The 27,322-nt window shown below is 43.6% G+C and overlaps 1 protein-coding gene across 4 annotated transcripts in view; it reads right to left on the reverse strand.

Moving 5' to 3' along the window:
• IL20RB (interleukin 20 receptor subunit beta) overlaps window positions 1-27,322 on the reverse strand; it is a 39,655-nt gene that overhangs the window by 3,807 nt on the left and 8,526 nt on the right. For 2 of the 4 annotated variants that reach the window (XM_032869623.1, XM_032869625.1), the window contains exons 2-6: window positions 15,564-15,690; window positions 13,683-13,873; window positions 8,980-9,104; window positions 7,100-7,250; window positions 2,328-2,942 (exon numbers count right to left, since the gene is read on the reverse strand). In XM_032869623.1, the coding sequence (XP_032725514.1) occupies window positions 2,671-2,942; window positions 7,100-7,250; window positions 8,980-9,104; window positions 13,683-13,873; window positions 15,564-15,690 (866 nt within the window). In that variant the 3' untranslated portion in view covers window positions 2,328-2,670. Of the gene's footprint in view, window positions 1-2,327; window positions 2,943-7,099; window positions 7,251-8,979; window positions 9,105-13,682; window positions 13,874-15,563; window positions 15,691-27,322 lie in introns of those variants that run through there. The other 2 variants (XM_032869624.1, XM_032869626.1) reach the window with 2 other exon arrangements.

Genomic DNA, 27,322 nt, shown 5'->3' on the forward strand with positions numbered 1-27,322 from the left:
TTGAAATTCTCTAAGCAAATGACCCTTCACATGGTTTTCTCCCTAGCTCTTTGCTCTGTTCCTCGCTCTTGGTCCTGGAAGGATGCTAGTGCCCCTGATCCTGAGGCAGGGAGGAACCTCTGCTGGGCTGCTGAATGTGCACCCAAGAGAGGAAAAATGCAAGAGGGTGTTAGGAATGGAACACCCTGTGAACAGAGGGTAAGCATGAGTAACTGAGTTGAGAGGAAAACCACAAAAGGTGACTAACTGATGGAGTTAGGCTGAATTTTTTCACCACATGTGGAAAAGAAGGGCTTCAGACCACCTCAGCCATGGATGCTCCCCTCCCATGATCATTTTGTGTTGGTCAGGGACTGCTGCAGTGGAGGAGTCCCAATCAGACCAATCCTCCTACAGATAATAATTTTTAAAACTGGTCAAGGGTCACCTTGGTGGGTCAGTCGTTAAGTGACTGACTTCGGCTCAGGTCATGATTCCAAGGTCCTGGGGTCGAGCCCTGCGTTGGCTCCTTGCTCAGTGGGAAGCCTGCTTCTCCCCCTCCTCAGGCTTGTGCTCTCTCTCTCGTTATCTCTGTCCCTCTCAAATAAATAAATAAAATATTTTTTAAGAATAAAAATAAATATTGGTCAGTGCTGTGAAGCGTGTAAACCTGGCGATTCACAGACCTGTACCCCTGGAGCTAAATAATACATTATATGTTAATAAAAAAATAAAAAAAATTTTTTTAAATAAAATAAAAATAAAAATAAATAAAATAAAAACTGATCAGAATATGAAATCAACTTCCTTAAGGCGCCACCGAGCAACCAAAAGTTGACAATTGGAAGGCGGTAACGTCACTGGGTGAGTTTCACAGTTCCTTGTCCGAGGGCAAGTCTTTCTCTTCGTGCCACAACACTGACAAATACCGGTACAAACACAAAAGTCAGAAAGTGAGAGGATCAGGGTTAACCGTTAAAGGACTAAACATTCCAATTAAATGGCAGAGATTATTGGAATGGATTAATTTTTTAAAAAATTTTTAAGACCAACATACGCTGCTACAAGAGATATACTTTAAATATGAGGACACAGATACGTGTAGAATAAAAATATGGAAAGAATATATGTCACACAAACAGTAAACAGTGGAGAGCAATATTGATAGCAGGGTAAGGAATAGTGCCAGAGATAAAGAGGGACATTTCGTGATGATAAAAGACTCAAGTACTGAAGAAGACCTGAGAACAATCCATGCAACCGAAACAGAATCAAAACACATGAAGGAAAAACTGACAAACGTAGAAATAGACACATCCACACTCCTGGCTAGAGATTATGTGTTTTCCCTCCCAATGACTAATAGGGGTCTACCAAAATCACTGAACAGGATCATCAAACACTTTGACCCAACTGATATTTATAAAACACTACTCCAACAAATGGTGAATACACACCCTTTAATGGTCCTGGCAACTTTGAGCCCCGGGGTTCTTGAAGAAGAGGGAAAGGCCCACCCTGCCCCGCTGTTGTTTGCCACACCACGGTTCCTTCTTGGTTAGCAGTGAACACTGAATCATTCAGAGAGGCTGGCAGGGTGCTGATGAAATGCACATTGGTAAGCAATGATGGAAGAGGAAAAAACGAAAGGAGTCGATGTACATCAAGCCTTAGAACAACACCTGGTGAGAGGGTAGTGGGGTTATGGACATTGGGGAGGGTATGTGCTATAGTGAGTGCTGTGAAATGTGTAAACCTGGCGATTCACAGACCCGTACCCCTGGGGATAAAAATACACTATATGTTTGTTAAAAAATTTAAAAATTAATTTTAAAAAAAAGAACAATGCCTGGTGCTTAACTCTGCACTAGCATCAGCTAAAGGTAGGACCCCTTACAAGTGCCGGAAAGAGACAGCAGGAGTTAGGATAACAAGGTGAAGGGGTGTCCTGAGAGAGGGTCACGGGGAGGATTACTCCCCCTGTGCAGGGAGAACACAGCCTGCACTCCTCAGGGCCATGAAGATATCACAAGAGTGACTCCTTCCAGAGTGACCCCAGGCTGATAAGGAACTGGGGGACGTTCTGATTCTAGCTGCCTCTGAGAAGCCAACTGCAAACTCCTCTTCCCAGGACAGAACTGTGAGAAATCCCTGCCTGACAGGGATGGGATTGGTTTTATTTGTTACTTTGTTATCTTTTGTCCTGCTTTAAGTATTGAGGTCTGGGGATGGGTGGAGGGCACAGGAGGTAGGAAAATGGAACAAAGGGAGCTGTTGTAAGCCTGCTTTTGCTTTTCTTCCACCCTGGGGTGGGCATGGGACCTGTCTGCCATGGAGACTCAAACCTGTGGCCCAGTATCCTTGGTGCATGCTTCACACACATGCACTTTGCCCTGGGAACCAATGAGGCTCTTGGCATATTAACTGAGTATGCTGGGTTGAAACATACTACTGGATGTAGCTGCTGTTTTACTTACTGCAAGAGACAGAATCCTTGCAGGCCAGTCTAGAAGAGGAAGGCTGCGCATGACTCTTGAAGTGCCGAGCATCCTGGCTGGTGTAACACACCTGCCATCTTGGCAGTGCCCGGTCCTAAGGGCAAGTACCAGTGGCCTGACGGGAGCCTGAGGAAGGTCACCACTCCCCGGAAAAGGGGCTTCTCTCCCAGCCCCACTGATTAGAAGTGAATCCCTATAAATCCTCTTCCCTTCTCTTTGTGCAAATGCTTGTAAAGCCACACAAAGTGCATGCCCATACCAGACTAAGGCTCAAACTACAGCTGGTCAGCGTCATGCTGAAAGGAAAAAAGAAAAGCATTACCAAGGTGTCGGGGAGTACCACCACGGGGCAACAGGAGTACCGGAGCAGCCGGCCCATTTTCCAGATGGAAAGGGGCACCACCACAAGGATGAGCATGAAGCCAACAAATGCAAACAGGGCCAGCACCAAGGGGAGGGTCTCTCCTGGAAATGAAAAGATAAGGGCAGGCTTAGGAGACAATAGTAAAGATGAAGTTATCCATCCTGGCCTCTCTTGCTCTCCTGGAGTTGGCTCTGCATGCCAGTGAAGATGGCAGATGCCAACATCCCGAGATTTGATATATGCCTTAGTGACAAAAATTATCTCCATTAAAACCATTTTTTTTAGAATCCAGATGAAGGCGTTGCTTCCAGAAAGCCTCAGGGAAGATTGCGATCTTTTTCTTGGGAAGGGAAAGGGAGGAGCATCACGTATTGAGCCACTCCTTGTGTTAGCACGTACCTTGGCGCAGCTGCCGGGAGGAAGGCAGAGTGCCAGGACGCTGGCAGGATGAAGGGGAGGTGCCTGAAGAGAACAGCCCAGAAGGGAGCTGGGTGGTAACTGAAAACAAAATGTGTTTCACAATTTGCTCTTGGCATTGATTCACATTGTGGAGGAAAATCCTGACTTCAGACACCAGTCACATTGTAACTGCGATATATGGAGCCCCTGTTATCATTATGTTTCCCCAAGGTCACACAGGTTACGCTGGCTCCAAAACCCAGGGTCAGCCTACTAATTAAGTCAAAGTATCAGAACGTGTCAAGTGTGAGCATCTGGAGATGCAGAAGGGGTGACAGGTTATGTTCCCATCTCTCTGCTCTATGTAATGTGGAACAACTCCTGCAGTCCCCCAGGTCAGATAGCTCACCCACCATGTGAACGGCGGCACAGCCCAGGAGGCCGCAGAAGATGGTGACATCACATAGGTGGTGGGGACCCTGTACTCCGTTTCAGTGCTTTTGGACAATACTTTGGCAGTACACACCAAGAGATAAACAAACATCCATACTCTTTCATTTACTTCTCTGAGTGGCTTCCAAAAAGTAATTTCGAGGAAGGAAAAAATTATATGCATAAAGCAGTTCCTAGCAACATGTGGACTAGGGCGACAGCCTCACAAGCAACCTGTCTCTCCACCCAAAGTGGCAGACCTCCCCCTCCAGGTGTGCTCTGGTGCGCATTGTTCATAGCACGGACCACCAAGTGAAACCATCTTGTTTGTTTACTGGTTTGTAGCCTGTCTCCCCAGCTAGAGGATAAGCTCCTATGAGGCCAGGGACTTCCCTGCTGTATCCCAGAGACTAGGCCAGCATTTGGCACAGAGTCAATGCTCAGTAAGTAGTCACTGAGTGAATGAATCAATCAATCAATGAACCATCATCATCAAAAGCAAGCAGAAATGAACTAAAACATAGAAATGATCTAAATACCCCCAGATAGATGGTTTAACATATTATGAGATATCAGCATAGCAGTTTAAGAAGTCAGCTACTGAAACAGGAATTGGGATATACACAAATTTGTTCACGATGTAGTGGTAAGACTGGAAAGCAGAGAGTATATCTATTAGTAGGAGGATGGTTACATATATTTTGGCACATTGATAAATTCACTTATCATGCATCTTCTTTAAAAATGAGGTTGTAGGGGCGCCTGGGTGGCTCAGTGGGTTAAGCCCCTGTCTTTGGCTCAGGTCATGATCTCAGGGTCCTGGAATCAAGTCCCACATCGGGCTCTCTGCTCGGCAGGGAGCCTGCTTCCTTCCCTTTCTATCTCTGCTGCCTGCCTCTCTGCCTACTTGCGATCTCTCCCTGTCAAATAAATACATAAATAATCTTTAGAAAAAAAAATGAGGTTTAAAAAAAAATGAGGTTGATCCATGTATACTAACATGAAAGGATGTTCACAATGTACTTCTAAGTGAAGACAAGCAAGCTGCAGAATGGTAAGCCCAGTACAGTACCATTTGTGCCTGTGAGCATTGGTATCACACAATGATGGGAAGATTAAATGTCAAACCTGCCAGAGGAAACCTCCTGAGTGGTGTGGGGGAGAATGGAGAACACGGACCTCTCACTTTACATACTTCTGTGTTATTTGAATTCTTTTTTTTTTTAAGATTTCATTTTTTTATTTGACAGACAGAGAGCACAAGCAGAGGGAGTGGCAGACAGAGGGAGAGGGAGAATTAGGCTCTCCACTGAACAGGGAGCCTGACCATGGGACTCGATCCCAGGACCCCAGGATGGTGACCTGAGCTCCAGGCAGATGCTCAACGACCAAGCCACTCAGGCACCTCTGTGTTGTTTGAATTCTTTAACAAACTTGGCTTAAAAAGTAGTATAAAATAGTAATCAGAAAACCCATGTGGAAATGGGATGAATGTGATATTTGTAAAAAAGCAAGCACAGTGTGTGTGTGCAACACGACTACAATGTGTGTTTACACATGGACAGGGATGGAAAAATCACTCCATCTTGCAGAGCAATTTGGGAACAGCAGTCCAAATTCAAATGTGTATGCCTCTGACCAGCAAGCAGCTCTACTTCCAGGAATTTATCCTTCAAATATACATATACCGGGGGCGCCTGGGTGGCTCAGTGGGTTAAGCCGCTGCCTTCGGCTCGGGTCATGATCCTGGGTCCTGGGATCGAGCCCCGAATCGGGCTCTCTGCTCAGCAGGGAGCCTGCTTCCTCCTCTCTCTCTCTGCCTGCCTCTCTGCCTGCTTGTGATCTCTTTATCAAATAAATAAATAAAATCTTTAAAAAAATATATACATACACCGGCAAAATGATCCATGTACACGGTAATTAATTAAAGCATTGGCTATAAGAGCAAAATATTGGGAAAAATGAAACACCCATCAATAAAGGACTTGTTAAACTTGTTATCCATCCACACAACTATATAGTATGAGGTTGTAAAGAGGATGAGAAAGTTCTTTATCCATATTGAAAAATCTATAAGATATATAAAGCAAAAAGGATAACATCCAGAACAATTGCATAGAATATGCTACCATTTGTGCTAAAGAGAAAGGAAATACATATAGAAATATTCTCATTTACCTGTTATGCATTTAAAAATCTTTAGAAGGATGTGGTGCCTGAGTGGCTCAGTCAGTTAAGCACCTGCCTTCTGCTCAGATTATGCTCTCAGGGTCCTCGGATTGAGCCCCGAATGGAGCCCATATCTGGCTCCCTGCTCAGTGGGGAGCCCGCTTCTCCCACTCCTTCTTAGCTCCCCCTACTTGTGCCCTCTTGTTCTCTCTCAAATAAATAAATAAAATCTTTAAAAAAAAATAAAAATCGTTTGGAGTATATACAAGAAGGTAATACCAAGGGGGGAGAGGCTGGAATTGCAAAGATGGGGAAGAATAGAAAGGAGAGTTTCCACAGGTATCTTAGATATTTTTTGAATCATATGAAAGTACTAAATTTTTTAAATAATAATTTCTTAAAGATGAAAAGTTTATACACAAAAATGTCAGTGGTATTTGAACACATTGTAGATATGGGGTTTGGTTTTGTTTCTTTTCAAGGGACTTTTGAACACTGTGGGGTCTTAGACTATAAAAAATTCAAGGGATGGGGCACCTGGGTGGCTCAGTCAGTTGCACGTCTGACTCTTGCTTTCAGCTCAGGTCATGATCTCAGGGTACTGGGATTGATCCCCATGTCAGGCTCCACTCTGAGCACGGAGTCTGTTTTGGATTCTATCTCCCTCTCCCTCTGCCCCTCCTGTTCAGGCCTTCTCTCTGTCTCTCTCCAAAATAAATAAATCTTATAAATGAGTGAATGAATGAATAAATGAATATTAAAAATTGAAGGGAGAAAAATTAAGTCAAACAGGAGGTCTCTGTAGACTTTGCACCTAGTCCCTTCCAACAGAAAGCAGCAGTGACATACAGCGGTAGGTGGGGGTGGGGTACCTAGGAGGGGACCTAGTCCTCCTTGCAAGGTCTGACTCTCAGACCCCTGGCTGCTTCTCTGGCACCCTAGCCCAGTCTGGTTCCCAGGCCACTGCCATCAGGGTAAACCAGTCTTACAACATCTGGCCTCAGGCCTAGGGAACTTTCAGAAGGAAAGCGTTCCACACAGCTGCTCAAGGGACCCCAGCCAGCCCTAGGGTGAACTCTCGCCTCAAGGGTAATTAGAGAAAAGCACACTTTCATCACAGACACCCTCCCGGCTGGGGAGCAAGTAAGTGAATCCTAGGGGAAACTCAGAACCAAAGGTCTCCAGCGGGCAGCCAACCATCCACTAGGAGGGGTTGTGGCCTATGCGGGTCTTCAGGAAACAGGCAGGCCATACGTACCTTGTACCTTGACACACTCCACCTGGCTGAAAGGGCTGTGCCTCCCGATGGCCTTCACCAACGTGCGGACCTTCACACAGTATGCGACTCCTGGTTCCATGGTTTCCAGGTGCACTGGAATGCCCCTGCTCCTCACCACTTTGACATGTTCCTTGAGGAAACCAGAAAACAGTTACAGCCTGGGGGAAGCAGGACAGGAAAGGGCAGAAAGAGCCAAGGAAGGGAAGTTCTAGGTATTTCCTTTCTGGGATGCATAGTGAATGTTCCCTCTCATTCGTACATTCATTCATTCATTCACTCTTATTTATTTATTAAGCACCTCCTACATGCCAGTTTCTATTGTAGGCCCTGAGCTATACAGCACTGAACAAAGCAAAGTCCCGGCTCTGATGAAGCTTACCTGCGGGGAGACAGACCCTGTGTGACACACAGCAGGGGGTGATGGGGCTGTGAAACAAAAGATGGCAGGGCAAGGTAGGATGAGGAGGAGGCACTAAGCAGAATGGTTAGGGAAGTCCTCTCTGATGGGTCACATTGGCACAAACACCTGAAGGTCAGAGCTCTGATGAGCCTGAGGGCTTGGCGTGGCCAGTGCTGCCACGGAGATCAGTGCACAGTAGCGATGCAGCCAGTGGGGTTTGTCTCCTCCCGCAATCATCCATTTACCCACCTGTCCACCCATCTGTACTCACCTCTACCTCCACCCACCCACGGAAGCCTGTGCTCCACATCTGAACCTGTGGAGGCTTGTCTGGGCTGAGCCCCAGTGACTCAGGGTACATGCTCCTCTCTCAGCACTGGCCCTGCCTGTTACCAAGGGTGGGGAGTGGGCTCCATCCCAAGAATCTAAACGAGCTGCATGCTCCCTCCTGCCCATGTCCTGATCTGTCCCCCACACTACTCCATCTGGCTGGCTGGCAATGTCCTGTCCTACTGCTGGGCCCTGACCCCACAGGAGTAAATACCGGAAACCATTGTTATTGCTTGCCCCAGCTACATATTTCACCTTTCAGGGGAAGCTACCCAAACCATTGTCCCTGTTGAGGAGGTGGTGACACGTGTTTTGTCCCCCGCATAGTGCTTATGAGGTCAGGGGGTAACCTAGGCCTGCTCTGTTCATAGATTCTGTGAAAGCCCCTTACTGCATCCTATCCAGACTCATAATAAAGCCTATTTTCCTTGGGCTGATGGGAGTAGTCTTTGCAAATTACCTTGGACTGGGTCTCCAATGGGTCTGGTATCCCTCAGTTCCTGCTCAAGCCTTAGCCCTTCTGTTTGTGTGGCCATTCACTCCGGGAGTGTGGACATCCCAGTCTGCAGCCAGCTATCCCATAGGAGGTTGGGGCAGTGCCCCATCAAGGCATTCTGGGTGGCCAGCTGGCTGATAATTCGGTTTATTGACAAGCCAGCTCTGGCTAGCTGCCCTCCCTTCTGCACCCTACCTGACACACACCCTCAAGAGGTTTGTGCCAGTTTCATATGCTTTTGAAATCATCTAGCTGATCTGGAACACCCTGGTCTGCTGTACCTAAAGCTGCCAGGGAGAATGGCTGAGAAGCCAGGCTGAGGAGAAAGAAGAAATAAACTGAAAGATATTGTGGATCATACCATGTTCGAGTTTAGAACAAAGAGGCAACCCCCATACTTCAGCAAATCTGGCCTGAGCCTGGGGTGGACCTCAGGCAATTCTCTGAATAGGAGGCTCTAGGACTGTCAGTGTGCTCCCATCTCTCCTTTCCCACCCTGCACCCAGGCCTGCCTGTGCTCAGCCCACCCCTGGTCAGTGAGCACTTCAGGGGACAGCTTTCCTCACCCACCTCTCAGAGGTCTGTGACTCCTTCCCTGAGGCCTGACTCCAAGGCCAAGGTTGGAAGTCTCACCTTGGCACCGTGCTCCCTCCTCCAGTAAGCCACGAGGAACTCAAACTGGGGCCCCAGGTCTTCCAGCTTAATAACCAGGTGGAAGCCGTCCTTGGTGACCTCCATCACAGGTGGTGTGAGGATGGCTGTTGGTAAGACAGGGGGAGAATCAAAGCCGGTTCCAGACAGGACTGGTTTCTGTCCTGAGAGACTAGAACCAAGTCATCAGTAGAAATAGGCAGGGGTGGTAGGGAAGTCAGGGATGGTGGATGTAACTTCCCAGCATGCAGAAGCTGTACCATCATCCTCCTTATCTGAGGTTTTGCTTGCTGGGGTTTCAGTTACCTGTGATTGGGAGGGAAGCAGATGGTTCTCCTTCTGATATATGATCAGAAGGTCAGTACACAGTGCCTGCATCATTCCCCCGATTCCTGCCGTAGGCATTTTACCATCTCACATTATCACAAGGAGGAGGACGGCCAGTACAGCACAGTAAGATAACTTGTAGAGAGGAGACCACATTCATGTAACTTTTCTTATAGTGCATTACTATAACTGTTCTTCTATTATTAGTTATTGTTATTAATCTCTTCCTGTGACTAAGTTATAAATTCAACTTTATCATAAGTATGTATGTATAAGAAAAAAAACATAGGATATATAGGATTTGGTACTATTCTCAATTTCAGCCATCCCCTGGGGGTCTTGGAATGAATCCCCTGTAAATAAGGGGGACTACTGTATACCAATACTCTCTTGTATTCAGCAGGTGTTCAGTAAATGCTTTTTGAATGATGAGCAAATTTTTTTTAATGAAAAAGACTTAGTACAATTCTCTTTTCTCACTCCTTGACCATAATAAAGTCCTCTGCTCCTTCTTCAGGAGTCACATATACTCAAGAAAAGTGACTGAACACTCAGGTAAACATCTCTTTTTGTCTTAAAATTTTATAACCCACGCTCCTCTTTTTACTTTTTTGGCAGAGATTGTTCCTCACCTTGACTCATCTAATGAGCAGATGCTATTTCTTAATGCTTGCCAAACACCTGCATGAGCTCAGGTCTCTACTGAACAGTTGGGTCCTTTCTTCGCCCCTTAGGAATGAACATACCTGCAGGGACATATGTATCACTGTAGCTCAAAGAGATCAGTGATATATACTGGCTGCTGATAATTCTTAAGCATTAGGAAATCACAGCCTGAGAATGGGTTGGCCATTCTATCCTTGGTCCAATAATTCTTCACTTCATATCTCTAATGGGGATGTTGGAAAGTCAGAGGGCTTCAGAAATTCCAATAATCAACTCTAGAAATTAAAGCTTCAGATAAACACCCTTATTTCACATTGTTGGAATCCCAAACAGGGAGACCAGCAGTCCCTGTGGATTCTTTCCCATCAGCAGACCAAGAACAGAAGGGCACACTCAGGCAGCCTCCAGTCCCCAGCTACTGAGGATGGATCCATACTTGCCTGTCAGATCTAAGCACTGCGGGACCAGAAGGACCACCCCAATGGTTGGCCTTGGCTTGGGAAGTACAGTGGGCTGCGTTCTGGGCTAAATCCCCTGCGCTGGAGTCAGTGGATACTCAGAGGAAAAGCAGTTCCTGGAGGGAGTTTTTGGAGAGCAAAGTATTTCCTGGCATTTGAAGAGCTGCCTGGACAGGAGACAGGAGAACTGGAAAAGTCAGGGACCAACTGTGCCAAACATAACCAGGTCAGAAGCTTCCGTTTTAAGTAAGCATGACTAAAACCGGATCCTCTCTTCTCCAAATGTATTGAGAATAGAATTAAAGAAAATGGCCTAAAGTCATTCCAGTTCAGAGGAAAATTTTTGACACTGTTAGGGCAGGAACCTCTGTTCCTGCAAGCTTGGGAAGGCACACACTATTCCTGTTGTCCACATGATGGAACTGAGCCTCAGAGAAGTTACGTGACTTGCCCAGAGTCACACAGTGAACGGTCAGAATTTGAGCCCACGTCTTTCCACATTTCTAGACTCGGCTGCATGGGGAATTTAGCCTCCATAGGAGCAGATCTCAAAGCCAGCTATCCATGAGAACCATCTCAGGAAATTTGCAAACTCCCAGTCACAGAATGCACATGGATCATTTACAATAGAATCCCTGGGGATGTGCCCCAGACAGGTGGTTCTAGACTCTGCTGTGCCTGGGATGTGTAACCAAGGTGAGGAAACTCTGCTCTCAACAAGGCTTCCCCTGAAGAGGAGGAGAGCCTTTCAGAAGAGCCTTAAAACAAGATTTTTCACATGCCTGTGGAGAAGTTGGGGTGGCCTTTTTCACAGACAAAAGAACAGATGCAATGCCCTTTTAGGAGTCGCAACTCCATCCTCACTCCGTAGCTAACTCTGTCTGCGCCAGGATCCCACAGAGTATCTTCTACCTTCTGGTGCAGGTGCAGAGGCTCCTTCCTGTTCCTCAGCTTCTCCTGCAGTAAGACCCCTTCCTGTTTATACTGGTCTTCTCAAGCGCACGCCCTGCCCATGTAGTTTTATAAGCACTTTATCTCCATCTGACCTGTACCTTCCTTTCCAACAATGGCTGCCTATTCCCAGCAGTGGTCTGGGCTGGAGCCCCAGGCTCCCTGGAGCTGGAGACAGGTGGTGCTGGGAGCTGCTGCTGCTCCCCAGCCTCCCCTGGTGCCTCACACTGGGATCCCACTGCTTCCACTCTACCCTCTCAGTGCCTGGGGAAAGAAGCCCAGGCAGAGAAACCCACATTTGGCACCAAAATTCCCATTGGTATCCCATTCTGGTGGTCCCACTCCTGCCCCCACCTCTTCCCTCCTCTGCTTTCTGGCTCTCGGTTCCAAGCATCCCTCGGGCAATAATAAGAGAACACTTACCAATAGCTGAGAGCTATGATAGGACAGCACTGCCCTGAACAGTTACACATTTCACCTTTTATAGTGCCTGCAACCACCCAGCGAGGGTCTTCCTACAGGTGAGGAGGCAGGGAGTCAGCTATCAAGTGGCTGAGCTGGGATTTGGATCATACCTATCTGACTCCAGGGGATCAACTTCCCCTTCAAATCTGTCTTCACCTTACTCAGCCCCTTCCAGCTTGGGCTCCCTAACCTTCTGAATCTTCCTGGTTTCTACCCAATCTTATACAGTGTTCAGTAACCTTTGACATACCCTATTACTATAGATGCTGTCCCAAACCTTCCTTTGTCCTCACTCACAGCAGAAGACCTTCAGCTGCATCAAGAAAACAGAGATCATCAAAGGCCTCTCCCTTGCCAGAACTCCAACCTGGTCACATTTTTGTCTGTACCTGTCTCGGAAGAGGACCTGCCTTGCCCCTTCCCCTCTCCACTCAATATTCCACCTAGCAGCCTCACCACCATCCCCCTAGTATTCCATGAAGTCATTTTCCCAAAAACCCGTTCAGGGCCCTCCTTCAGGCCTATCAGCAACCTCTCTCCCCTCCATGACACTACTTGCTGGGCCACCAATGGGTGCCCTTCCCTCCATTCACTTTTTAAACCCTGAGTTCTCCCAGAATTCTGTCCTGAGTTCTCTTTGTCCTCATAACTTGTCCTTGGACAATCTCACATGCTCCCAAGCCTTTAGCTATTAATTTAGTGTTGTACCTGATCTTGGCATGTCTGAGCCCCAGGGCCTGATTTCCAGCTGCCAAACAGACATCTGCAGCATGCTACCTTGTAGGAGTCTCGATCACAAAGAGCCCAAAGCCAGGAGTGTCTCCTATTCCTCCTGGGTTCTCTGTCTTGGATGACATTCTCACCGACTACAACTAGAAGCTAGACACCATCATTTTCTCTCCCTACTCCATCTCCCAAAACTTGTTCCCAAGCTCTGTCCTTTCTGACTCAGCCATGTCTCTCAAATGTGTCCTCTCCTTCTTGTCCTGTCCCTCACTTCTAGGATCAAGACCAGTCTTGGCTCAGCTGGAATGACAATGCCCTCCTCACTCTTCCTCTGCCTTGCAGACTTGTCCTACTTCAGTTCACTTTCCACACAGCATTCAGAGTGATCGGTGCAGAAGACAGGCCAGAGGGCCTAAACCCTCTCTTCTTCCATGACTACCCTCTACTGATTTCAACAAGTTTCATGTCAAAGCCCTTCACCATGGGACTAGCCCTTACTCCTGCTCTTCCCCAAACACACCTTTTTACACACTGACCATTGCTTGCACTCTGCCAGATTTGGCCACGCCAAATTCTTCCCATGGACTCTTCCCATACTTTTTTCCTCAATCATTTTCCAGGTACTATTACTGTAGAAAAGTTATTTATTTCCCAGTGACTGTTTCTGATGAGTCTAATAAAGGTATAGATCCTATTGCACAAAGAAGCTGCTCACACAGGCAACAAATATGAGGCTAATGAGGCACCAGATGGGAGGCAATGTAAGATTTATCGAGGTACTATCGAGGTAGGAAGAAGCAGTCCTAGCTCCACCTCCCCACCTCAGAACAGCTTTCCTTCCACGTTCCCCACCACCTGCAGACCCCGACAGAGAGAGTCAGGGTTGACTTCCAAAGCCTTTTTCAAAATGAGAGGGCATGTGGGAAGCAGCTGGTAATTTTTTAAATGGACCAGTTAGGATTGTGTGTGTTTATGGTACACTGGGTTTGCAAGGCCAGTTTGACGCTAAGAAGAATCCTGAAAGTCTCAGTGAATTTGATTCCTGAAGGTGAGGCCAGTGGGGGTGGGGGAGTAAAAAGAGAAGCAGCTTACTTGAGTTTCGGTTAAAAGGATGCTGCAGGGTGCTCCAGGCTGAGGTCTGTGAGCCGAGGCTGGCCCTGACACGGAGGTTGTATGGCACAGTAGCAGTGATGTCATCAGTGATGTCACATTCAGGATCTTCGGTGGGTGAGCCCCAGCTGCTGGGGATCCAGATGTGACTCATGTACAGGCTCTCATACTCTCTGGCCAAGGAAAGGAGGGCACAGCGTCACACCAGTCCCTTTTACCCAGGCTCAGTGACAGGTGCAAGTAACTGCCTCATCCGCCCACTTTTTATGAGTCAGCGAAACAAGCATTTGCTCCACACTCCAGTTCCTCCACTTTCTTCCCTCAACAACCATCCATTCCTTCTTAGTCCTTTTAATACTGAACAAGGGAATGTAGGTGAAAACCCCAGTCTGTCCTGGCTTCTCCACTCTGCAGCACCCTCAGTCTCAGCTGCTGTCATCCCTTGCCCTGTTGTGGTCTCCTCACTGATCTTCCAGCTTTGACTCCTGCCATTCTTCAAACCATTCATCACTCAACAGACAGTGACATTTCTCTCCAAAAGTTTGAGTTCCAAAGCACTCAAAATGGAATACAGACTCTTTCTTGTGGACTGTAAGACTCTCTGGCCTTCTCTCTCACTCTTCCCCTAAACACGATATTCCCTCTCCATGGCCTCCTTGCCATTCCTCCCACATGCCGAGCTCTTGTTCCCTTAGGAACTTTGATGGCCTGTTCACTTGTCAAATGTTCCACCCCTGCTGTTGCACACTGGTTGGCTCCTCCTCCCCTTCAGACACCAGCTGAAACATCAGCTCCTCAGAAAGACCTTCCCTGACCACCTAATTTTTTTAATTTAAATTCAATTACCCAAGGTATAGTACATCATTTGATTTTGATATAATGTTAATGATTCACTAGTTCAGTATAACACTCAGTGCTCATCACACCTGACCACCTAATTAAAAGGAGCCTCAGTGTCGACCATCTATCTCATCAGCCTTTAGCTTCCTCTGGCACAGAATACTATCTGAAGCCACTTAGAACAGGGCTGCCCAACAGAACATGTTCTATATTACAGTTGTTCACTATGGTATCACTAGCCACACGTGGCTATCAAGAACTTGAAATGTGACTGGTATGACTGAGAAACAGACACTTTAATGTAATTTTAATTAATTTAAATTTAAATAGCTGTGTCTAGTGCTGCCACACTGAAGAGTGCAGACCTCGTGTATTTATTTCTTTCCCTTTTTACTGTCTGACTTCTCTTCTAAATGTAAGCTTCCTATAGCTAAGAACCTTGTCTACTCTACCCCTGAGCCCAGAGGAACGTCTACACACATAAGTGCTCAGTTTGTATTTACTGTTCATGAAACAGATTGAGCACCTTCTGTGTCCCTGTCCCTCCTCAACACCTCTCAGAGCCTGGACACCTAGAAAAGAGCAGAGCCCGCTTAGACCCAGGTCCAGCTGACCTTTAAGGTCATGATTTATTTTGGTTCCTACAGGCATGCTCCGATTCAGGAAAACTGGTCTCCCCCCACTTCCAAAGGATCTGCATCTCCAGTGATTTATCCACCTCAAGTCAGAGTCAAACTCCTAACATTTTCTTTAGGATTAGATGGTTGGCTCACTGTTGAAAAGAACCTGTACCAAAATGTGTTTATACACACTTACATTCCCGGAGAGTTCAGTGTCAAATCCACAGGACAGCTTTCCTTGCTTCTTCAACTGTCTCAATGCCCATGCAGACAGAGGAGGCAGATCATGGGAAATAACCTGTCCCTGGCCTCACAAAGTCCCCTTGAGCTCTGCAATGAGGACTGTACCTCCAGGAATCAACTATTCTTTAAAGGGAGAAAAGTTAGAAGCAAAAAGACTTACCCCTGGTACTCAACAAAATAGTGTATTATTTCTCCAGGCACAACCACTGGGCTCCACATCAAGAGATGCTTCATGTTGGTTGAGTGTACAGAGAGGTTCTGAGGGGCAGGCAGGACGGCTACTCCATCTGGGATTGAAGCATTTAGACAGGCTGACATGTGGGCTCATATCAGAGGAATAACACAGCTTCAAATCAGTTTCTAATAAAAGGCCTCACATGTTAATGAATCAGAAACAATTCTAATTTCATCATACTTGTGTTGATGCTAAATTTTTGCTATCATCATTATAATTCTGTCTTTGGTGATTAATGGCATATTAACATCAATAATAATAATGACTAATATTATGAGTACTTACTATGTTCTATCTAGGCCAAGTGTTAGATTGTTACATGATTATCTCATTTAATCTTCATGATCACACTGGAAGGTAAGGACCATTGGTTTCCCCATTGTACAAATGAGAAAACTGAAGCACATTATTTAAACTTTTATGTCAGACCCACCTAGATGCGGGCCTTGACTCTGCCACTTGCTATCCATGTGACCAAAGCCAGGCAGGCTCCTGCCACTTTCTCATTACCTCCTTCTCCTACTATTACCATCCTTAGGTACCAAAACACATGCCTTCACATCCCCCAAGAAGCCAAATGGAGCATCAGCTGCCAGCTGGGAAGTGCAGGCTCAGGTCTTCTGTGGAAGGAGTCCAATCCAGAAGGGCACCACCCCCAGCAGACCGCAGGACCCTAAACCAGCTGGGCCCCACGCATCTCCTCACACAGGTGTATGTGGTCTGCCCTGAGTGTGCCCCAGAGTGGTCTACGGTTTTCATGCAGTATCAAAGAGAACTGTAAAAGTGAACCTGCCCTCCTAAGGAGGTGGACAGTCCTGGGGTCCATCCTTGCATGCATCCTAGGGTGTAGCCTGGATCTTCTGCTATGGTCTTTCTCCTCCCACTTTTTCAAATTTCTCTTTTAATGCCTAACACCTGCCTTCCTTTGCTGTTACAACTGTAGCGATAACATCGATAAGAGTGTGGGAAGAACGGGGGCACTCACCCGGGCCTTTTCATCTCTGTGCCTGTCTCCAGATTGGCACCTGTTGTTCGTTATCAAGCCCTGTGACCACGAGGGGATGGGGGCTCGTGGGGACATCCCGCCTAATGCCCTTGATTCTCTAATGTAGGACCCTGGTGATCTACCTCCATCTTACTCTCAGCATCCACAGCCTGCCCTGCAAGGAAACACCTGGGGTACCCACAGGGTGGCTTCCTGCCATCCCCACTCAACTTTACAATCACCTAAGGGATGAAAAGAAGAAAAGTCAGCTGCAGTGGAATGGCACAGGAGGGTGGGGCATGGTCCTCTCCAACATCCTTCCTCTGGCAAAGTATATGTGTTGTATAACACATTTCTCTAGTCAGATATATGGGTATTATATAGCTATGTAAATATACAATTATAATTAGTAATTTTTTTAAACTCTCAAAAATTGAATCTCCAGACCTAGAGGGTTTCACCGGAGAATGCACCAATTATTAAAAATAAATAAATAAACGCCAATTTTATACAACCTCTTCAAAAAATAAACATAGAAAAGAAAAACTTTCCACCTCATTTTATAAAGTCAGTATTACCCTGAAACCATAATCAAAGACAGTATGTATTTTTAAAAACAAAAATAAAACCCAACAGAACAACATATCTCATGCACTTAGATGCAAAAGTCATCAACAAAATACCAGCAATACAAATTTGGTAATGTATAAAAAAGATCATACACCATGACCAAGTGGGATTTATTCCAGGTATGCAAGGTTTGTTCAACATTTGAAAGTCAATTAATGTAATCCACCATATCAATAAACTAAAGAATACAGTCATATCAATTGACACAGAAAAGGTACTTATAAAATCTAACACTCATTTGTGATGTAAAAAAGAAAACATCTCTTTTCTAGTTAAGAACTGCAGGGAGTTATCTCAATTTGATAAAGGCCATCTACAAAAAACCTACAGCTAGTATCACACTTAATGGTGAAAGACTGAATGCTTTCCCCCTAAAATCAGGAACAAGGTAAGGATGTTCACTCTCAACCACTTTTATTCAACATAGTACTGAATGTTATAGCAACTGCCATAAGGCAAACAAAAGATGTAAAAGGCATTACAGATTGGAAATGAAGTAATGAAATTCCTCCTGTTTGCAGGTAACATGATAGGCTATATAGAAAATCCCATGGAATTGGGACACCTGGCGGGCTCAATCAGTAGATCATGCAACTCTGGATCTCAGGATTGTGAGTTTGAGCCCACACAACACACCCACACTGGGTGTTGAGAATACTTAAAAAAATATAAAAGCTGGAAGGAAGGAAGGAAGGAAGGAAGGAAGGAAGGAAGGGAGGGAGGGAGGGAGGGAGGAATCCCCACGTAATCTACAAAAAAAAAAAAAGACAAAAATTTCCTAAAACTAATAAGTGAGTTCAGCAAATTCATAGGATCCAAGATAAACAAAAAAATTGTACTTCTACATATTAGTAATGAACACTTATACACCAAAGCTAGAAATACTATTGAAAATCACTAAAAAAAGAATGAAATACTTAGGTATAAGCATAGCAAAACATATCTAGGATTTGTATGGAGAAAACACCACAATGTTGGTGAAAGATTTCAAAGAAAATCTAAGTAAATGGAGAGACACACTGTGTTGATGGATGGGATAATTCAACATAATTAAAATGGTAACTCCCCCAAATTGCTATACAGGTTTAATGTAATTCCTATCAAAACCCATCAAGGGTTTTTGTAGATATAGACAGGTTTTTTCCAAAATACACAAGAAAAGGTAAAGGAACTAGCGTAACTAAGACAATTTTGAAAAATAATAAAATGAAAGGAATAAATCTACCCAATTTCAAGACTTAAGTAATTGAGACTGTACGGTATTGGCAAAAAAAAAAAAAAAGACATTTATATCGATGACTCACAATAGAGTTCCCAGAAATAAACCCACACGAATATTCTCAACTGATTTTTGGCAAAGGCACAAAAGTAATTCAGTAGAAGAAGGATAGCCTTTTCAACAAACAATACTAGAGCAATGGGACATCTGTAAGGCAAATAATAATTATAATAAATCCTAGCCTAAATTTCATACCTTATTTAAAAATGAACTCAAAATGGATCATAGACTTTATGTAAATGTGAAACTCTAAAACTTTTAACAAAAAACAGTAAGAAAATCTTCAGGGCTGGGGTGCCTGGGTTGTTCAGTCATTAAGCGTCTGCCTTCAGCCCAGGGCCCTGGGATTGAGCCCCGAATCAGGCTCCCTGCTTGGCGGGGAGTCTGCTTTTCCTTCTCCCACTCCCCCTGCTTGTATTCCCTCTCTCGCTGTGTCTCTCTCTGTCAAATAAATAAATAAAATCTTAAGAAAGAAAGAAAGAGAGAGAGAGAAAGGGAGTGAGGGAGGAAGGAAGGAAGGAAATCTTCAGGACTAAGCAAAGAGCTGATACCAAAAGCAAATTCATAAAAGGAAAAATTTATAATTTAACATCATCAAAACTAAAACCCTTTGTTCTGCAAAAGAACCTATTAAAAGAATAAGAAGACAGGTTATGAAATGGGAGAAAATCTTTGCAAGCTACATATCTCACAAAGGACTCATGTCTAGAACATATAAAGAACTCTTAAAATTCAATAGTATAAAGCAAATAATAATTTAAAAATGGGCAAAAGATATGAAAAGATGTTTCACTGAAGAGCACATACAAATGGCAAAAAAGTACATGAACAGGTGTTTTCTCTCAATTTCTCTCTCTTAAATAAATTAATTAAATTTTTTTAAAAAAAGAAAAAGAAAACTGCTGCTTCTTTCTGAGCCCTAAAGGCAGCATCTTTAATATCCTTGGGCTATTCCTATAGTGTATTCCAAATTTCATCTTTGTTTTGCCCGTTTATGTAGCACATGTATATTGGGTATGAGATGGAAAGACAGTAATGCCCATGAGCTACAGATGCCAGGCAACATTTAATAGAATTACCTAGAAAGTATCATGGCACTACATGAGGAAGATTCATTTTCTGCTAGGACACTAAATAGAAAATAGGAAATGACTCTATGAGATGGGAACTCAAGCTCAAAGGGACTCTTTCCACCTTCAAAGGGTTAAAAAATCCTCTCCCACTGTTACAAAACGCTGACTTCAGACTTGAGAACACAATTAAAGGGGGAAAAAGAAAACTCTCTTAGCCACACAGCATACTCATTAACAAGAAGTGTCATCAATCAGCCAGGAGCAACATGTATTGAAGTCAAGTCTCTGAAGAAACCAGTTAATAAAGACTCTACCTGATGTAAATGTGCGAATGAAAAAACAAAGAATACAGTTGATCCTTGAACAACGCAGGATTGAACTATGCAGGTCCACTTATACACAGATCTCTTTTGATAAATACAGTACAGTAATTATTACCTCATGAATTTATTTCCCAAAGAGAACATTTATTTTTTTAAACTTTTTTTTTTATTAACATATAATGTATAATTAGTCTCAGCGGTACAGGTCTGTGAATTGTCAGGCTAACACACTTCACAGCACTCATCATATTACCTCATGATTTTCTTTTCTTTTTTTTTTTAATTTTATTTATTTATTTGACACAGAGAGAAAGAGAGAGCGAGCACAAGCAGGGGGAGTGGCAGGCAGAGGGAGAGGGAGAAGCAGTCTCCCCAGTGAGCAGGGAACCCGATGCGGGGCCGATCCCAGGACCCCGAGATCACGACCCAAGCCGAAGGCAAACGCTCAACCAACTGAGCCACCCAGGCGCCCCACCTCATGACTTTCTTAATGACATTTTCTTTTCTAGTTTACTTCATTATAAGAATAGAGGATATAATACATATAGCATACAAAATACGTGTTAATCAACTGTTTATGATAACATTTGGTAAGACTTCTGGTCAATAGCAGCCTATTAATAATTGTCTTAGAAAAGTTGAAAGTTCTATGGGAGGGTGCCTGGGTGGTTCATTGGTTAAAGCATCTGACTCTTGATTCCCACTTAGGTCATGATCTCAGGTTGGTGAGATCAAGCGCCAAATCAAGCTCTGTGCTCAGCAGGGAGTCTGCTTCTCTCTCTCTCTCTCTCTCTCTCTTTCTCTCTCTGCTCCTACCTTTCCTAGTGATCTCTCTCTCTAAAATAAATAAATAAAATTATTTTTTTAAAAAAATCTAAAAAAAAGTGGTTTTTTTAATTGGATTTTTTACTATACCAGGATCAGTGTGTCGTTCAAGGCTCGACTGTATGTATAGCCAAGGGGAAAGAGAAGAGTAAACTTGAAGTGTGAACAGGAAAGACAGACTAGCTACAGTGAGGAGGGTATAAAATCTCAAAGAATTATATATCTAGCCACATTGGATGAGGGTTCTCACCAGAGTTGGAGAGAGATGCTGGAACACTCTATATAATCTTCTGGTTCCTTTTAAACATTTATGCTTTTGTTTCTATAGAACATTGTATTGTTCTCATTCTAGCAGTCTGACTAAAGTATCTTCAGAAAGATCACTGGATGGAGCCTCTTTGGTGATGTTTCCAATAGAGACTTGAGCCTGGTGACCGTGACATGACTATTAAGATTCAGCGTGGGCAAAACTAAGCAACATATTTTGCATAGAGCTTCATTCACAATGCTGATCTCTCTTTCTCTCTTGCAGCCTATTAAGTGTTCTTTTGCTGTTGTAACAAATTACCACAAATTAAGCATCTTATAAAACAACACAGATTTATTATGTTACAGTTCTATAGGTCAGAAGTCTGACACAGGTCTCCAGGGGCCTGTGAGTTGGCAGGACTGCATTTCTTCTAGAAGCTCCAGGGGAGAATCTGTTTCTTTTCCATTCCAGCTACCAGAGGCCGCCTACATTCCTGCTAGAGGCCCCCATCCTCCATCTTTAAAGTCAACAACGGCTGATTGAGTCCCTTTCATGCTTCAAATTTCTCCTACTTTCTTTTCTGTCTTCCCATCTCTCTCTCTCACTGCATCCAGAATAGGTTGTCAGTTTTTATTTATTTTTTTAAGATTTTATTTATTTATTTGACAGAGAGAGATCACAAGTAGGCAGAGAGGCAGGCAGAGGGAGAGAGAAGAGAAAGCAGGCTCCCTGCTGAGCAGAGAGCTGAGAGAGAGAGAGAGATCGTGCGCAGGGGAAGTGGCAGAGGCAGAGGGAGAGGGAGAATCTCAAGCAGACTCCACACTGAGGGTGGAGCCTGACTCAGGGCTTGATCCCAGGACACTAAGATCATGACCTGAGCCAAAATCAAGAGTCCAGTGCTTAACAGACTGAGCCACCCAGGCAGTCCTGTTAAGTTTTGTTTTTAAATAATTTCAGACTTAGGTGCACCTACGTGGCTCAGTCGGTTGGGCATATGGCTCTTGGTTCAGGTAGGGTCATGATCTCAGTGTCGTGGCATTGAGCCTCCTGATGGGCTCCCTGCTAAACAGGTAGTCCATGTGAAAAATTCTCTCCCTCTGCCCCTCCCCCACTCACTCATGTGCTCTCTCTCTCTCTCTCTCTCTCAAATAAATAAATCTTAGAAAAAATAATTTCAGACAGAGAGAAGAGCTGCCAAAAGACTGTCAGCTCTCACTTGGCTAAGACTCTCTTGATTTCAACTCTTTTTTTTTTTTTTTAATTTAAAATGCCCATGCACGTTTTGTTAATAAAAACTAACATTGCCAAGTTAAACAAGTCAAACAATTAAAGTCTCTTTATATTCCATAAAATATTACAGAAAAGTTTATTTGTGTTTCAATAAAAAGACTACTGTTTAGAACAGGCAGCTGACAGCAACTGTGTGGTTAATGGGTCTTTGTGAATAAATTTTAAAAGGGACTACTGCCTGTCCTGAAATTCCTTTTTCTTCTTATAAAAAAAGAACTATTAAAAATGATTGACAAATTCTGAGTTAAAAAACTGTTAGAACATTCTCTCTATTTAATGTTGACTTCATCACAGATTACAGGAGGTGAGAGAACTCCCATATACCCTCTAATTCAGCCTTCCATATGTATATAACCATAATATAATTATGAAAATTAAGATATTAGCATTAGTACAATATCATTAATGAAGCTTCAGTCTTATGCCAACAAATTTGACAATCTGGAAGAAATGGATGCATTCCTAGAGACATATAAACTACCACAACTGAACCAGGAAGAAATAGAAAGCCTGAACAGACCCATAACCAGTAAGGAGATTGAAACAGTCATCAAAAATCTCCAAACAAACAAAAGCCCAGGGCCAGATGGCTTCCCGGGGGAATTCTACCAAACATTTAAAGAAGAACTAATTCCTATTCTCCTGAGACTGTTCCAAAAAATAGAAATGGAAGGAAAACTTCCAAACTCATTTTATGAGGCCAGCATCACCTTGATCCCCAAACCAGACAAGGATCCCATCAAAAAAGAGAACTACAGACCAATATCCTTGATGAACACAGATGCAAAAATTCTCACCAAAATACTAGCCAATAGGATTCAACAGTACATTAAAAGGATTATTCACCACGACCAAGTGGGATTTATTCCAGGGCTGCAAGGTTGGTTCAACATCCGCAAATCAATCAATGTGATACAACACATTAATAAAAGAAAAAACAGGAACCATATGATACTCTCCATAGATGCTGAAAAGGCATTTGACAAAGTACAGCATCCCTTCCTGATCAAAACTCTTCAAAGTGTAGGGATAGAGGGCACATACCTCAATATTATCAAAGCCATCTATGAAAAACCCATCGCAAATATCATTCTCAATAGAGAAAAATTGAAAGCTTTTCCGCTAAGGTCAGGAACACGGCAGGGATATCCGTTATCACCACTGCTATTCAACATAGTACTAGAAGTCCTAGCCTCAGCAATCAGACAACAAAAAGAAATTAAAGGCATCCAAATCGGCAAAGAAGAAGTCAAACTATCACTCTTCGCAGATGATATGATACTATATGTGGAAAACCCAAAAGACTCCACTCCAAAACTGCTAGAACTGGTACAGGAATTCAGTAACGTGTCAGGATATAAAATCAATGCACAGAAATCAGTCGCATTTCTCTACACCAACAACAAGACAGAAGAAAGAGAAATTAAGGAGTCCATCCCATTTACAATTGCACCCAAAACTATAAGATACCTAGGAATAAACCTAACCAAAGAGACTAAGAATCTATACACAGAAAACTATAAAGTACTCATGAAAGAAATTGAGGAAGACACAAAAAAATGGAAAAATGTTCCATGCTCCTGGATTGGAAGAATAAATATTGTGAAAATGTCTATGCTACCTAAAGGAATCTACACATTTAATGCGATTCCTATCAAAGTACCATCCATTTTTTTCAAAGAAATGGAACAAATAATCCTAAAATTTATATGGAACCAGAAAAGACCTCGAATAGCCAAAGGAATATTGAAAAAGAAAGCCAGAGTTGGTGGCATCACAATTCCGGACTTCAAGCTCTATTACAAAGCTGTGATCATCAAGACAGCATGGTACTGGCACAAAAACAGACACATAGATCAATGGAACAGAATAGAGAGCCCAGAAATAGACCCTCAACTCTATGGTCAACTAATCTTCGACAAAGCAGGAAAGAATGTCCAATGGAATAAAGACAGTCTCTTCAACAAATGGTGTTGGGAAAATTGGACAGCCACATGCAGAAAAATGAAATTGGATCATTTCCTTACACCACACACGAAAATAGACTCAAAATGGATGAAGGACCTCAATGTGAGAAAGGAATCCATCAACATCCTTGAGGAGAACACAGGCAGCAACCTCTTCGACCTCAGCCACAGCAACATCTTCCTAGGAACATCGCCAAAGGCAAGGGAAGCAAGGGCAAAAATGAACTATTGGGATTTTATCAAGATCAAAAGCTTTTGCATAGCAAAGGAAACAGTGAACAAAACCAAAAGACAACTGACAGAATGGGAGAAGATATTTGCAAACGACATATCAGATAAAGGGCTAGTGTCCAAAATCTATAAAGAACTTAGCAAACTCAACACCCAAAGAACAAAGAATCCAATCAAGAAATGGGCAGAAGACATGAACAGACATTTCTGCAAAGAAGACATCCAGATGGCCAACAGACACATGAAAAAGTGCTCCATATCACTCGGCATCAGGGAAATACACATCAAAACCACAATGAGATACCACCTCACACCAGTCAGAATGGCTAAAATGAACAAGTCTGGAAATGACAGATGCTGGCGAGGATGTGGAGAAAGGGGAACCCTCCTACACTGTTGGTGGGAATGCAAGCTGGTGCAACCACTCTGGAAAACAGCATGGAGGTTCCTCAAAATGTTGAAAATAGACCTACCCTATGACCCAGCAATTGCACTGCTGGGTATTTACCCTAAAGATACAAACGTAGTGATCCGAAGGGGCACGTGCACCCGAATGTTTATAGCAGCAATGTCTACAATAGCCAAACTATGGAAAGAACCTAGATGTCCATCAACAGACGAATGGATAAAGAAGATGTGGTATATATATACAATGGAATACTATGCAGCCATCAAAAGAAATGAAATCTTGCCATTTGCGACAACGTGGATGGAACTAGAGGGTATCATGCTTAGCGAAATAAGTCAATCAGAGAAAGACAACTATCATATGATCTCCCTGATATGAGGGAGAGGAGATGCAACATGGGGGGTTAATGGGGTAGGAGAAGAGTAAATGAAACAAGTTGGGATTGGGAGGGAGACAAACCATAAGTGACTCTTAATCTCACAAAACAAACTGAGGGTTGCTGGGCAGAGGGGGGTTGGGAGAGGGGGGTGGTTATGGACATTGGGTAGGGTATGTGCTATGGTGAGTGCTGTGAAGTTTGTAAACGTGGAGATTCACAGACCTGTACCCCTGGGGGAAAAATATATATATATATGTTTATAAAAAATAAAATTATAAAAAAAAAAAGCTTCAGTCTTTATTTAAATGTGACCAGTTCTTCTCCTAATATCCTTCCTTTTTCCCAGGAACCAATCCAGGATCCTGCATTTAGTCTCCTCCAAACTGTTTTCAGTCTTTGTCTTTACGACCTCACCTTTAAGTACTACTCAGGGAGAGGAGACCAAGATGGTGGAGGAGCAGGAGACCTAAATTTCATCTGGTTAAAGGGAATTCAGGGAGAAAGCTATCATATTATTCTGAACACCTGCGAACTCAACCAGAGATGGAAGAAAAGAATTGCTGCAACTCTACAAATAGAAAACGACCACTTTCTGCAAGGTAGGAGGTGCACAGAAGTGAATCTGAGGTGATATTTGGGAAGCCAGACAGCAGGGGGAGGGAACCTCTATCAGCTGGGGACCAGCAAGTGAGAGACCAGTGGAGCATGAAATCGGAACTTTCAGAAGTTTGCTCCAGTGAGGGACATCACTCAGGCGGCTAAGCAGGGAGTGATCCTCTGGGTCACAGGAAGACCAGGGATGCCTGAGTGGCAGAGCTCCCAGGCATCAGACTGGGGAAGCCAGCTGCAAAGTGTGAGCCCAAGAGTGGGCTCTCAATTCGTGGTTGCCATAAACCCTGGTCTGTGGCAGAACTGGCAAGACCCCCTTTCCTCCCCTGGGAGGAGGGGTAGGGGTGTAGAAGCAGGCCACAGGAATCTGCTGGGTTTGGAGACTCAAAAGCAGGTCTCAAATACACAACCTAATGCTACACATAAAGGATCTGGGAAAGAAAGGCAAATAAAGCCCAACCCCAGCAGAAGAGAAATAATTTAGAGTGGAAATCATTGAAATAGAAACCAAAAGAACAGTAGAAGAAATAAACAAAACAACAACAACAAAAAAAGAACAACGAAGAGCTGGTTCTTTGAAAGAATTAATAAGATTGATAAACCCCTGGCCAGACTTATCAAAAAGAAAAGAGAAAGACCTCAAATAAATAAAATCATGAATGAAAGAGATCACAACCAACACCAAAGAAATACAAACAATTGTAAGAACATATTATGAGCAACTATATGCCAACAAACTAGACAATCTGGGAGAAATTGTTGCATTCCTAGAAATATAGACTATCAAACTGAACCACAAAGAAAGAGAAAACCTGAAGAGACCATAACCAGGAAGGAAATTGAAACAGTAATCAAAAATCTTCCAACAAACAAGAGCCCTTGGCCAGATGGCTTCCCAGGGGAATTTTACCAAACATTTAAAGAAGAATTAATACCTATTCTCCTGAAAGTGTTCCAAAAAAAAAAAAAGAAAAAAAAAGAAAAAAGAGAAAAGAAAAGAAAAGAAAAGAAAGAAAGAAAGAAAGAAAGAAAGAAAGAAAGAAAGAAAGAGAAGGAAATCTTCCAAACTCATTTTATGAGGCCAGCATTACCTTGATCCCAAAACCCGATAAAGACCCCACCAAAAAGGAGAATTACAAACCAATATCCCTGATGAACATGGATACAAAAATTCTCACCAAGATACTAGTCAATAGGATTCAACAGTACATTAAGAGGATTATTCACCACAACCAAGTGAGATTTATTCCTGGGCTGCAAGTTTGGTTCAACATCTGCAAATCAATCAGTGCAATACACTACATAAATAAAAGAAAATATAAGAACCAAATGATCCTCTCAACAGATTCAGTAAAAACATCTGTCCAAGTACAGCATTCTTTCTTGATTAAAACTCTTCATAGTGTACATACCTCAATATCATAAAAGCCATCT

Source organism: Lontra canadensis, unplaced genomic scaffold (genome assembly GCF_010015895.1).
Source record: "Lontra canadensis isolate GAN:19392208 unplaced genomic scaffold, GSC_riverotter_1.0 scaffold38, whole genome shotgun sequence".
Classification (NCBI taxonomy): Eukaryota; Metazoa; Chordata; class Mammalia; order Carnivora; family Mustelidae; genus Lontra; species Lontra canadensis.